Raw genomic sequence first — 13264 nt, 5'->3', positions numbered from 1 at the left:
TGAGCGTGCTCCCCAGCTCCGTCTCTCAGCATCCTTTGAGGAAGCATTTCCTGTCTCTGCATTGTCAGATGTCTGGCTCTCACGTTGACCTTGTGGTTTCTGTGTGTCAGCATCAGCCCCCCTGCTGCTTCTCAGAAGCAGGAAGCACTGGATCAGAAACTCCTTGAGTCCCCATGTCACACCTGCCCTTCTTTGCTGCGTGGCTCCCCTCCCGCACGTCCAGGTGTTTACCCTGTGCATTGGTCATCATTGTCCCCGTGTGTCTCCAGCCTCTTCCTTCTCGTCCATTCCCATGAGTGTGTCTGTTTAAAACCAGCGTGCGGTTTCGTTGATAACTGTATCTCCTTTCTTTTATCCTCAGCACCACTGGAATCCTTAGGCAACCCACACCTCTCTGTCAGTAAGCTGTAAGTGCGACGACAGTAGCCTCCCATTTCCCAGTGCCCAGGAGCTTCCAGGCATTCTATTCAGCCCTGTTCAGTCTTCCACATGCCGAGCTGTCCTTTCCTCCTGAATCACCATGTTGTTGTGACTGTGACTTCACCTTCCTGAGGCTCCGTCACTCTTCAGCATCCTCTTTTTCTTGGTGCCAAGTTCCTGCATGTCCCCTGCCCTCCCTCCGGTGTTCTGTCCTGGAGCGACTTCTTTTGCTGTACAGAGCCCCACAGAGAGCCAAGTTCACTTACATTGTCTTCCATGTTGGCTCCCAGAGCTCTGAGCACTAGATCTTTGTCACTTTGGCCGATCTGTGTGTCTAGACTTCTGTCCACATGCTACTCAGCTGTGTTGTTCATTGTCATTTTCAGAGAACCAGAGAGGGGCTCAGAATCAGAGAGTCTCAGGAAATCAGGGACTCTAGACAGAACTGCATCAAAGTAGTTACCTTTCCCTCTATTAACCATTTAATAAAGAAATCCCATTTAGATTTGGTACTCTTGATTACTCAGGATGGTGGTGGTGGTGGTTGTGTTATCTTGAGTATAGTGATGCATTCAGGAGCTACTAAAGTCCCTGTGGTGATTTGTCCTACACTGAGCAGCGCTGAGTGCCATGGTCTCTAGTCACATAGCACTGTTTGTTCAGTTTTACCCTAGTCCTTGTAGCCTGGTCTTTTTCTGGTATGCCTTTTCCTGTTCAGCTCATTCACACTGCCCTGCCCTGACATTCCTTCACTGACTCCTGCTCATGCAGGCATGTGTGTATCTGTTTGTCCCTCAACATAGCTCTCAGAATTACCTGACAAGTATTTCCGAAGTTCTCAGTCAGTGCCCTTCCCCCACATTCCTGGACAGGTTCTGACTTTGACATCCAAAGCTTTTGCCACAAGGGCCTCATCATCCGCACACTCCACGAGCAGGCCTTGGTAATTACATACCGCCTTCCTTAGTTGATATACATAGGGGCGGTCTCATTTCTGCTACACAGAGATGCCTAATATATCTCTATATATTTACTAGTGACCTGGAGAAGTTCTCAAATTTGGACTATGCTGAAAAGTCCAGTTCTGTGAGTCTAGGTGCAGAGCTGCCAACACTGGCCTCGGGGATCAAGTCTCCGCAAGGTCCCTGCAAGTGTAGGTGGTTCAGGCACTGAGATTTTTCTGGCACAGTGTGCTCAGTGAAGCAGTTGGGATCATTGTCAGTCTCTTGTGACCACAGCCTCATCATCTCCACATCCTTCAGGTGCTCACCCTCGTTGCTTTCCAAGCTTAGTTTGTAGCATACACACTTAACATTTTCTGGTTTCATTATAAGAGAATGAAATTCCAAGAGCAAAGCCGGTAAATATGTCTTTCATTTTCTCCTATGAACTGGACACTAAATACCTACTACCTGGTCAATAATCTGCCATTTGTTATTTACTTGTTTTTATTTTATTTTTTACAGAAGAGGAATAGGGGAATCCCTGAAAAAAATTTATTCTTGTTTCCTTTTATAGAGCTGTTCATAATAATAGCTCATCAGAAAAGCTATTTCTAAATCTATAGATACTTTTGGGAGTGGAATTACATAATCCATAGTCTGTAGTTCCTCTGTGCCAGGTTGTTTATAACAGAGAGAGTCAGGAGACACAAGAGCCCGATGCTTTTATGGTTTTGTTTTCTATGCTATGATTCTTCAACACTTCAATAGTATTGGCAAAAATGTGTGTGTTTTATTTCTTGTAGGTTATTTTACTGCTGGCTGATTTATTAAGCCCATCTCCATTTTACCCTTACAAGTTTAATTAATTGCTCTGGTGGATGAAACCATGTTCTTGAACATTTTGTGACTTCTTTGGTATGAAAGGTTGCTGTACAATTTTATACTAAGTGTTTTACTGTACATACAATTATCTTAAGCATTTTCAGAACATTCTTGTGCAGTGTTGAACATCTCTCTGGCACTCAAAAAATAATTGCTTAGATATGTTCTCTGCAATTATTTTCCAAACTGCCTTTGAATAGCAGGAAACAAGAAGAAATTGGCTTATGACTTTTAGGTAGGAATCATGGTGTCTGAAGACTTAGGGTCGTAAGCAAAAGTTTTATATGCACAAGATACACTAGCGTTGCTTCCTATAGTTAAAGCTATGCTTTTCCAGAAAATGCTGTGGATTCCCAATTGCTGCAAGATTGACAATAGAAAAGAAAATGATTTATAGTTCCTGGTGGTGGGACGGCATGGGGTGGGGGCGGGGTCAGTGTTGCAGAAATAGAGTCTGCCATCAAGCTGAAGGTAAGGTTCATCAGTGCTTAGGTAGTTAAGCTGGGTGAGCTGTTGCTTGGTAGGGAGTCTGTAGACAGCCGTTATGCACAGTATCTCAAAAGGCTAAAAGAAAAAAAAATCCGTGTTTCCGCCATAGAGAAATGACGAGTGTCTGAGGAGATAGATATGTCTATGTTGACATAAATATCAAACAAAACATGCATACATTGAAATATCTCATGGTACCCCATTAACTGGTGCGGCTTTTGTATTTTTATTTATCAGTTTAAAAAATAGATGTAAGAAAGAAAAAACAACAAAGCAAAACAAAAACCACAATGCAGTCTGACTCTTTCTGCCTCCTGTCCAGCCCTGGACCCAACTGTTGATACACACAGGTCTCTACTGAGACCGTGTCATGCGTGCTGCCCACACAGCTGCACCTGTTTCTCAGCCAGGAGGATGGGCCGGAGGCTGGGCTCTGGCTTCCACTTCTCATCAGCATGGTGTAGGTGGGAGGGACCCCAGGGACGGGCTGGAGACGCCTGTGAGTTGTGCGACATTATTGATTAGGTACCCACAGTGTGATATATCCTTCTGGTACACCCCCTTCAAAATCCTGAACGCCTCATTATGAGTCAAAACATTTATTATGGGCTTTTACGTGACATCACTCTGCCAGCCGCTTCTCTGGTGTATGTGTTTTTTTAAATTTTGCATTATCCTGACTAATTTGCAGTCGTGGTGTTTGAATTCCATTTTCATTTGTCAGTCATCTTTTATAATAGCCTTCCAAATTATTATTTTTCTGGTACGTGGCAAGAATTGTTCTTCCTTCTTTTCTCTTTAAATGAGGAATTCTCAGTTTTGTAATGTTTGAATTTTTCACAATGAACATATATTACTTGGAAGTATGTGAGCAGAAAAAAATAATAAAGACTCTAGGGAATAACGTGATGAGGTATGCAAAGACCTGGCTGTCAGGACTTTGCTGAAGGGTTGTTTATCACAGCCCAAAACCTGGAACCTCAGGCTTCTAACGACAGGAAAATGATGAGTAAAATTTTACATCTGTATAATGAAAGATTGTATGGCCATTAAATTTGTATCATAGGCATATGTGTGTGTGTGTGTGTGTGTGTGTGTGTGTGTGTGTGTGTATAAAGAAAGCTGTAGCATAAAGGTAAACAGGTTATAAAATATGTCCCATATAAAACCGTGTTTTAAAAACTTTCAACTAGTTGATGGTCACAAAAGTCCTCCCATAAGAAGAATACTTAGATTCTAAACAAGATATTAAAAGTATCAAGGATGTTTTAAGTTTTGGTTTTGAGTAATTTTATTAAACCTATAGAAAATTGCAAAAACAGTGAGCAGAACTCAAGTTTACTCATCCCTCAGGTCCTCCTGTTATAAAATTCTGTTCCCTTAAAAAAGCTATTATCTTTTTTGCCTTTTTTGTTTTCTTTTTTGCATATATATGTGTATATATGTATAGATAGGATACCTAAGTTTAATTTTTATAAACTATTTGAGGCTAATTTATATACCTGCTGACTCATTACCCTTTACTGTGTCTCCTCAAGAAAGGAAGGCAAAACCACACCACGCTGGAGCAGTCTGTCATGTCCAACATTAGAAGCACAGGCTCTGCTCAGATTTTTCAGAGGCCCAGTGACATTGTTGGGTCTACATCAGTCATTAAGTATCTCTTTTCTCTTCTTCATTGTAGACCATCCCCCAGTTTTCTCTTGTGTTTGAAGAGCACAGCTTTGTTATTAAGAACTTAGCTGTATTTCAGGGGCCGCAGATGTAGCTCAGCTGGTGAAGTGATTGTCCAGCATGCACAAAGCCCTGGATTTGATCTCCAGTATCTTGTAAAACTGGAAATGCGTGCCTGCAGTCCCCTCACGTGGGAGGTGAGAGAGAGGAGAGAGGGAGGATTGGGAATCTGATGTCATCCTCAGCTGTATAACAAGTTGGAGGCCAGGCTGGACTATATGAGACTGTATTTCAAACATACACATACACCCCGAGATCAGACTCGCTTAGTGTTTTCTTACTGTTTATGTATTTGGGAAGAATGCTGGAGCTTCTCTACGTTCTTTGAATCTGCCCTGTCCTTGAAGATGTTAAGTTTTACTGGGCTAGGATAATTTTTGCCAAGCCTTTATATCATAAAAGTCAGTGTTTTTCTTTTTAATAAGTGGTTAATATAGATGATGGATAGAGATCGCTTCAGACTATGTTAACATCCCAGTTCTAATCCAACTTTATCCAGCATCTCACCATCCATTGATAACTCCTCAATTATTATTCCATCAGTTGTTTCCAAATGGCAATTCTCAGTTATATCATTGTTCCTGCACTTACTATTTTGCCTGCTTCCCTCCCTTTCTACCTCCTCTTTACTCCTTTCTTCTCTCCTCCCTTTTTGTAAGAACTCACAGATTTCTTTGGATTAACTTGCCAGTAATCTTTTACTATATTTTTAACTCCCTTTTGATTCTTTTGCAGTTTTGAAAATATTTTTAATTGACATAGATAATAGTGACCTTCAGCTACGGCATCTTCATGATACACATGCTTGTATTTTACCCATATTCATGCATATCCTTTTTGGTCCCCTCCACTGGCCACTCCCTCCCTCTAGTCTCTCTTCTGCTCTCAGGACACATGTAGAACGGTATGTAGAAACTCACGTGTCGTTCTCCTCTGCAGTGTTCTCTCCTGGTCCTCTCCCCTCTCCTCTTATCCTCCTTCCTCCTTTCATAATCTTCCTTCCATTTTTAAGTCACAATATTATTATTTTTGATACTCAGCCTGTCTGATATTTGGCCGGTGGGAGCTACTTCAAACTGGTTCCTGTGTCCTTTCAAAGTTCCCATCATTCTTTAGAACTTCCTTTCTTTGTTATAAAAGATGATTCTGGATTGTCTTTGACTTTCTTTAAAGCCTTTGCCATGGAAACAGCTATTTTCCAAGGGGCTTGGTTCCTTTTATTGAAGAAACTAAGATGTGGCGGCCAGGTACACTGACCACTGTTCAGATGCTGCTGCTGCTATGAGGACTCAGTGGTCAGATCTGGCAAATGCATGAATGTACACATAGACAAAGCATTCACGCACACGCATCTGTAGTTGTGTCTGTTTGTCTGCCTGCCTATTCCTATATATGTGTCTGTATGTATATATGTATACGTCTATCTGTCTGTCTATCTATCTACCTACCTACGCATATATCTGTCTGTCTGTCTTAGAGCCCTTGAATTCAGTATGATCCAGCACCTCACACCCCCTTCCTATATTTATGTCCTTTCTTCACATTACTGAGAAATCTTGTTCCCGTGGACTTCAATATGGTCTTCTAAACTTCGGTCAGTGCTCACATGATCATTTCCATTGTATATAGCATTTTTGAGATTCTTTCACTGTCTCCCTGGCCCAGTACTGTTGACCATGTTCAACAAATCTTACTCCAGAGTCCTCAGCATTCACTGGTTAGACTGCCCATCACTTTCCATGGCAGACTAGGTCCTTCCTCATCCTTCAAGGATGTCCCAGGCCTGCTGTGACACACCAGTTCTCTGCCTGTCTCTGTTCTCAAGGCCCTGGGTCATTGTGAATGCCTCGTCCCTCTGTCATCTGTACGGAAATGTGCCACTAGGCAGTTTCTGAGCTGTCTTCCCAAGTCAGTGGCCAGACCAGTGTTCTCAGTTCTACCAGTTCAAGCTTTTAGAGTAAACCAGAGCTTAATCTTCATTTTCCATGTGCCTGTTACTAAAGGTGGATACGAGAGAAGCATAATTAGTTGATTACCTTCATAATCATCCAAATAATTACTTTTACATCTATTCTCCGAACTTGAAAAATGGCTGTGAAATGAAGAAAAATGAAGCTTGGGGGAGTTCAGTAACTTTGCCAAGTGACATAACTAATTAGCAGACATGGGTCCTGGAAAGTCCTGATATAAACCTGTGGGCCCTGCAGTTCATTGTTCTGCCAGAGGGCTGGCAGAGGAATTCATAAATTTTGTGTGTGTGTGTGTGTGTGTGTGTGTTTGTGTGTATACATGTGTTCTGTGCTCTCTCTTGTAGAAGTATTTGAGGAACTACATTCCTTTTTTATTTTTATGTATATGAATATTTTGCTTGTATGTATGTCTGTGTCACATGTGAATGTCTGTGTCATATGCATGCCTGGTGCTCACAGAGGTCTGAAGAGAACATCGGATCCTCTGGAACTGCAGGTGTGGATGGTTGTGAACCCCCATGTGGATGCTGGAATTCAAACATGGCTCCTCTGCAAGAGTGAGCAGCTCTCTTAAACGCTGAGCCATGTCTCCTGCCTTCAGAGTCTGAAGACACAAGCCCTCCCCTCTCTGTCCCATTATGGACTAGGGATAAGGTTTTCGGACCTCTCCACCCTTCATGGCTGAAGTGTGACAGTAACTGTCAGCTCTCTTAAAGGGATCATTCCATCGGTGCACAGGAAACTCAGCATTTTGAAGGGAAGATGCTTTGAAAGCTCAAGGTTTTTGTTCTGTAATTAACCATAGCTCATGGAGAATCCTATTGGAAGGGGCATCTCTTACCTTTATGTGTTATTGGTAACATCTTACACTCAAATAGTCAAGTGGCAATCACAGTAGACCTATTTCCCACTCCTGCCTTTCCTGGTGAGAAGGGGCCATGCACTTGTTTTACTTACTGTATTACTCTTTGTAGCCAAAGAAAAGTATGTTGAGAGTGTGGTAAGAGACATAATTTGAGTGTGGGTGGGTTGTATTTCAGCCATCAAATTCTTTGACTGGCATGTATCATGGTTCCCCAGTGTCTGTCACTAATGTCAGAGTGCAGTACATAAAATAACATGAACACCAACTGTTCTGTCTTGGGGGTGTCCTTTGCTTGGGCTATGCTGAGGTGGTTGGTTTCTCTTCTACGTCACATTTGTAAATTCTCACTATAGTTTCATAAATCTTAGGACAGTTCTTACTTTGTTTTAGTCTGTAAAGTTCTTCTTGCAATTCTGGAAGTATATATGGAAACTATGGGAAACTATCATGAAAGGATAAATGCCTATGAATTGCCCCATTCTCTTGTAGTCACATGGATTATTTTATTGAGTCTTCCCAGAGATATGTGAGCACAGTTATCCTCTCTGAGTAAATAGGCCAGAGAAATGTGTAATTCCAACACATTCACACACTCATGAACAACAGCAGCTCGGCTGCTTCTGCTTCTGTGCAGAGGAAAAAAAAAAGACAAAATACAAATATGGAACAGAGTAGTGTCTGAGTGGATAAAGGTAACCAAGGTTACCAAAGGTTAGCTTGCTGACCAAGTTGAATTCCTGGACCCCACATGATGGGAGAACCAGCTCCTGCATGTTGTCCTCTGACCTCCACATGCATCCGTGCACAGGCACACAATAGATAAGTCTAATAAACAAATAAAATAAAACGATATATTGTAAACATCCCAGCAAACTGCTTTCTTAGTTCCCTTCCAAAGAGGTCGTGTTTCATGTTCTTTAAGGAATTCAGATTATTGGAGAGGGAGAGAGGGAAGGCTTGGGCAGGAAAGGCTTAAGCATAAGGATATAAGTTTGAACCTGAGAACTCGCATGGTAAAGCAGGGTGTGCGTGGTGCTACCCATTTGTAACCCCAGCTCCGGAGAGACAGAAATGTATAGAGACCAGGATTCACGGGCCAGCCAGGCTAGCCAATCGGAGGGGGGTGCAGGTTCTATGGGAGACCTTGTTTATCACCCTCACCTTGCTCTTTTGAGTCAGAGCTGCCATGGTCCTACATGTATTCCACACACACACACACACACACACACGTACACACACACACACACACACACACACACACACACACGCATGCACGCACACATAAAAATAAATAAACCAAAATAAAACCAAGCTCTATCCTCTTAGCAAAGTATGATATTGTTAATGCCATGAAATTAGTGAAATGATGTGAGAAATTGGCACCGACGCATAGGTCATCCCTTCAGATTCCTTCCGTTTGGGTTTTGAGTTAAAGAACATCCCCTCCAGTTGGTGGTCAGAAAACACATCTAGTTTTTCTGGTTTATTTGATACAAGGTCATTAAAATTTTATAGTGTTTCTTTCATAAACATGATCATAATTGTTTAAGAATTTGTTGCTCGGGTCGAGGTTCACTTTAACAAAAGCTGTAGTTAAATATATATATATATATTTTAAATTTTAACCATAACAGCAGAGTTTCTGGTCACCACAGGGAGTAAGCCAGACTGTGAAATAGTATTTGATTTTTATCAGACATCACAAGGTGGAAACTCATTTCACCAAAATGCCAAAATACCAGACTTCATGGCGATGTTCAAGCCTTGTGAGGGCTCACAACATGCCAGGCAAAATGCAAACTACCGCCTCCTCCCCCCCCCCTGCCGCCCCTCTCTTTCCCCCCCCCCCCCCCGCCACACGCACGCACACATGCATGCAGGCATCTTTCAGTCTTCATAATAACCCTATAACGTATGTCGTACACTGTAAGGGCAGGACCGAGACTGGGCAGAGTGTTGCCTGAGGTGCTACAGGAAGTGATGCAGCAGCTTCTTAGCCTTCAGCCCGGCTCTGGCTGGCTGTGGAGTCTGCAGTCCCCTGTAGTAGTTTACTGTAGAATTTTAAGTCCTAGGTTAACTGTGGGTTAGCGTTCTTCGTTTTTTTTTTTTTTTTTTTTTTTTTTTAGCCTGTAAGTCATCTTGTCTCCAGTGTTCTCCCTTTAGATTCAGTATCAAGGAAGGTCTTTCCACCCTAGAATCATCTTCCTGGGTTGAAAGGCTGTCCTCCCCTATCAGTGGACTTGGAAAGGGGCAGGGAGGAGACCAGGGAGGGAGTTGGGGATGGGGAGGGAATGAGGGAGCGGGATACAGCTAGGACACAGAGTTTACAAATTGTAACTAAAAATAAAAATAAAATAAAATAAAAAATAAAAAAAGAAAAAAAAGTATTGAAAATACAAAAAAAAAGAAAGGCTGTAAATCACTACTGCATGGTAGGGGCTGTGGTTTAAGACTCTCCTACGCCAGTAGGCACGGTGGGCACTTAGGTCAGATGGCCATCCCACAGGTCAGATTGAGTGGACAGAGGAAGGGAGGTAGACAGTGGCGTCGCCTCAGACCTTCTGTGGGGACAGTCTGGAGCTGACAAACCTTCATTCTTGCCAGGCACCTTGAGTTACTGGCTTCAGTCTGTCTGTGTGTAAGACCGCTTCCTCTAAGACATACCCACAAGCCACCTTGGTCCTCATGGTAGGATTTTCTGTTTCCTGAGTTTTAGGAAGTGAGTGGACAGTACGATAGGGAGTAAAAGCTTAAAGCTTGCCGTCATTGACAGAAAGTTCTAAAGTAGTTTTTCTGAAAAAATTTGACACACATTGGTTTTGTTTACTAACATTTTTGGTTTATTTATTTTTTTTTACTAGTATTTTATTCTTTGTTTTATATAGTTCTGTATTTATATTTTTGTTTCTGTTTGCATTTTGTTTGCTAATTTACTTTGTTTCTGTTTCCTTGAACTGCTTTCCTCAAGTTTATTTTGTCCTGTGTATAAATACACACATCTTTGTCTGTTTTGTCTACTCTCCTTACCGGGCTATTTACTATCTGGAGCTCTAGAAGGCCTGATGCGATCTAGGGTTTAGGGTTGATTGAAAGCCCCACCAAGGCACCCCCTCTACCAGTGGCTTTCAGCGCCTGCATCCAGTGTTACTTGGCCAGGCCCATCACTTCCTTGTAGGGATATGCACACATCCTGTCTTCAGTAGTGGCAGCATGGTCTTCCTGTGTCATTACTGGTTAATTCCCAGGGATGAAACGCTCTATAGTCTAACAAAAGAACCTGTTACCTCTGAGTAAAAGAATTAACAGGAACCCCATCATTTTTATTTCTCTGGCTTGAAAAGTGGTATAGTAACTACGGCCGATAAATTTGGTGTGATTTCCCCCCTCAGGTCATAATCACATGGAAAAGGTAGAGATTATTTATAATTTGCATGTCCTTATAATGGTACTTAAGAAGCTTTATGACTCTCAACCCCAAGGCCTGGGCTTAGAAACAGTTTTATGGTGGCAAACCGGGCTTTCCTTGTAGCTGGATCTGAACTGTAACGGAATGCTCCAGGCGATGTTAAATTGGGGTGATGTTTAATAAGTGACAAATGTTTTATGTTTCCTTATATCTGAAGTGGGTTCTCCTGGCTCCAAAGAGTTGCCATGTCCTGTCAGCACTTGGTGGCTTTGTAACTGCCTCAATGATTTTCTCCGCAGCCCTCTACGATGAGATCAGTGAGTTTCGAAAGGCCTGTGGTGAGGTTCATCTCAAAACCATCCTAGCTACCGGAGAACTCGGCTCCCTCACCAACGTCTACAAAGCCAGTCTGGTAGCAATGATGGCAGGTAAGCTTTGCGTACCCAGACAGATGGTTTCAGGAGAAAGGAGTAAATGAAAGCACTTGGATGTTTTTGAAAGTGCTGACCCATTGGAGGAGGGAAACTTTCATTTTTTTTCCTTTCTTCCTTCCCTCCTTTCTTCTCTCTTTCTCCTTTTTTTGTTTTTTTGTTTGTTTGTTTGTTTTTGTTTTTGCGGGAGGGCTGAGATGTTTTGTGAATAATAAACATTGTGAAGTGGTCACAGACTTTGGGCTTCCTTCCACCTTTCTGTTTGTGACATTCTTTGCTGCACTCTCCTTCTACAGCAGTAGATGGCACTCTTGCTAGCAAGTTGCCTTTGTATGATCTGATCATTTCTCAACCTACGCTGGGCAGGATTTCTCTTTGAGTTTAGCGTTGACTTTTTTCTCAGATCTGTCCGTGTGCTTTCTGAGGGGCTTCTGCATTTGTTCCTGCTAATATAAATAAGAATTGGCGTGGTGTTTTTCAAACTTTCACATAGAGGTTAACTCGCGTTGCACCCACAGCGGACGTGTCTACTCAGGTTGGAGTTCCACTGTACTCTCTCATCTCCACCTCACCAGGGATTCCCTCTGGTTGCCTGGTGCTTCCTTCCACTCTGCAGAGACGCTGCCGTCCTGTGTAAACCCTCCCTAGTGGGTTACTTCAGCTCAGTTCTCTGCTGCTGTGTTTGGTCCCTCCCAGTCTTCTCACCTTTGTGCTGTTACATGATCTGTCCAGTGATGATTTGGCTGTGGCCTTCTCTAAAATCTCGTAGTCGGTTCCCTTCCTCTTCCAGATGGCGTGTTACTTCCATGGGTCTCCGTCTGTGACTTCTGCCGTCTCATTTTCTCTCCATCCCCTAGAATCAGACATACTGTGAGACTTGAAGCCCCCTGAAAGGGATGGCATCCAGCTCCTTTGCATCTTTCTACGTGTTGAGGCCCCCGCTGGAAAGCCGTCTGTCAGAATAACTGTCTTCAGCACGTAGCCATCCGAATACCCAAAACTGTGTTCTCCACCACTGATTCACCCCTCTCCCATGAGCCCCCTATCCTTTGACTGTGCTTCCGTTAGATGAAGCTTACCGACCCAGGAGTGAGAGCTGGGGTGAATATGTCCTGCTTCCCTGGTCACCCTTTGGATGTTTGTACTCTTGCGTGCCTTTGGAGTGCTCTGTCTGGCCTAATAGATGGCTCCCTGGAACTCTGCTGAACTCCCTGGAGACACCTAGGGCGCTAAGGCCTGATCCCTGCTGCTGGGGGCTGTGATAGGTGGCCGTTTGTGGCGCTTATAGCCAGATCTCTAAAACTCCAAGGCTAGGACAGAATAGAGTGCTTCTAACAGCCGCTTGCCACAGGGGCTCACCGGGACGCTGGCGTTCAGAGGTCCGCAGTAGCCGACGGCTCCCTAACCCCAGGGGACTGTATAAAGGCCCTCAGTGCGGAAGCTGGACATGGTGTTCCCTTTTGTGCTCTTTGCCAAAGCAAGAGACTATTAGTCCAGGCATCAAAGTAAGCATTGTGGCCACCTGCCAAAAACCCCATCAGACATGTCAGCAGCCCCTGTGGTCCACCCCTTGGGGTGCTCCTATTTCAGCATGCATACGAGACCAATAACTTATGGGGGCCACAGTTGAGCTGTCCCTGAGATGTCTCTTATTCCAACTGTAACCATCACAAAGAAAGGTCAGCCCGCCCACCCTCTGTACCTGTTGCTCACGGAGGGACAGTGGGGGCAGCTGCTCCCATGATACCCCAGAGAAAGCGGGGTAGAAAACTGCTCCTGCCACCTTCTGTCCAGTTTGCCCTCTGTTGAGTTTATCTGCTTCATTTCGTCATCTGACCGGTCTGTTGAGTGTATAGCTGTGGGGTACATTCACAGATTCATGTTCACGTTCAGGTCATTCTTCTTACGTGCTTATTTCAGTTAGTATAGAAAATAATGGGCTTCCTGATGAAATTTTTAAACATACGTTACCACTGGACCCTGTTCTTATCGACCTTCTTCTCCATTACTCTCCTGTCCTTCCTACCCCACCATCAGTCCCCTCCCACGCTCCTTATAGTCAGCGTCCCTCTGCTGTGTCTAATGTGTGTGTGTTCTACCTGCGAGAATCACTGTCTCTCTTC

General features: G+C 43.5%; 1 protein-coding gene across 1 annotated transcript in view; it reads left to right on the top strand.

Annotated features, from left to right (window-relative positions):
- The window catches only part of Dera (deoxyribose-phosphate aldolase), a 73534-nt gene that overhangs the window by 26680 nt on the left and 33590 nt on the right, over positions 1 to 13264 (top strand). Inside the window, exon 6 of the mRNA XM_055610439.1 lies at positions 11010 to 11138. Coding sequence (XP_055466414.1) covers positions 11010 to 11138 — 129 coding nt within the window. The remainder of the gene's footprint in view (positions 1 to 11009; positions 11139 to 13264) is intronic.

This window comes from Psammomys obesus, unplaced genomic scaffold (assembly GCF_907164565.1).
Source record: "Psammomys obesus unplaced genomic scaffold, mPsaObe1.curated_primary_1811, whole genome shotgun sequence".
Taxonomy (NCBI): domain Eukaryota; kingdom Metazoa; phylum Chordata; class Mammalia; order Rodentia; family Muridae; genus Psammomys; species Psammomys obesus.
The sequence above is the reverse complement of the archived record's forward strand: the minus strand, read 5'-3'. Positions and strand labels throughout refer to the sequence as shown.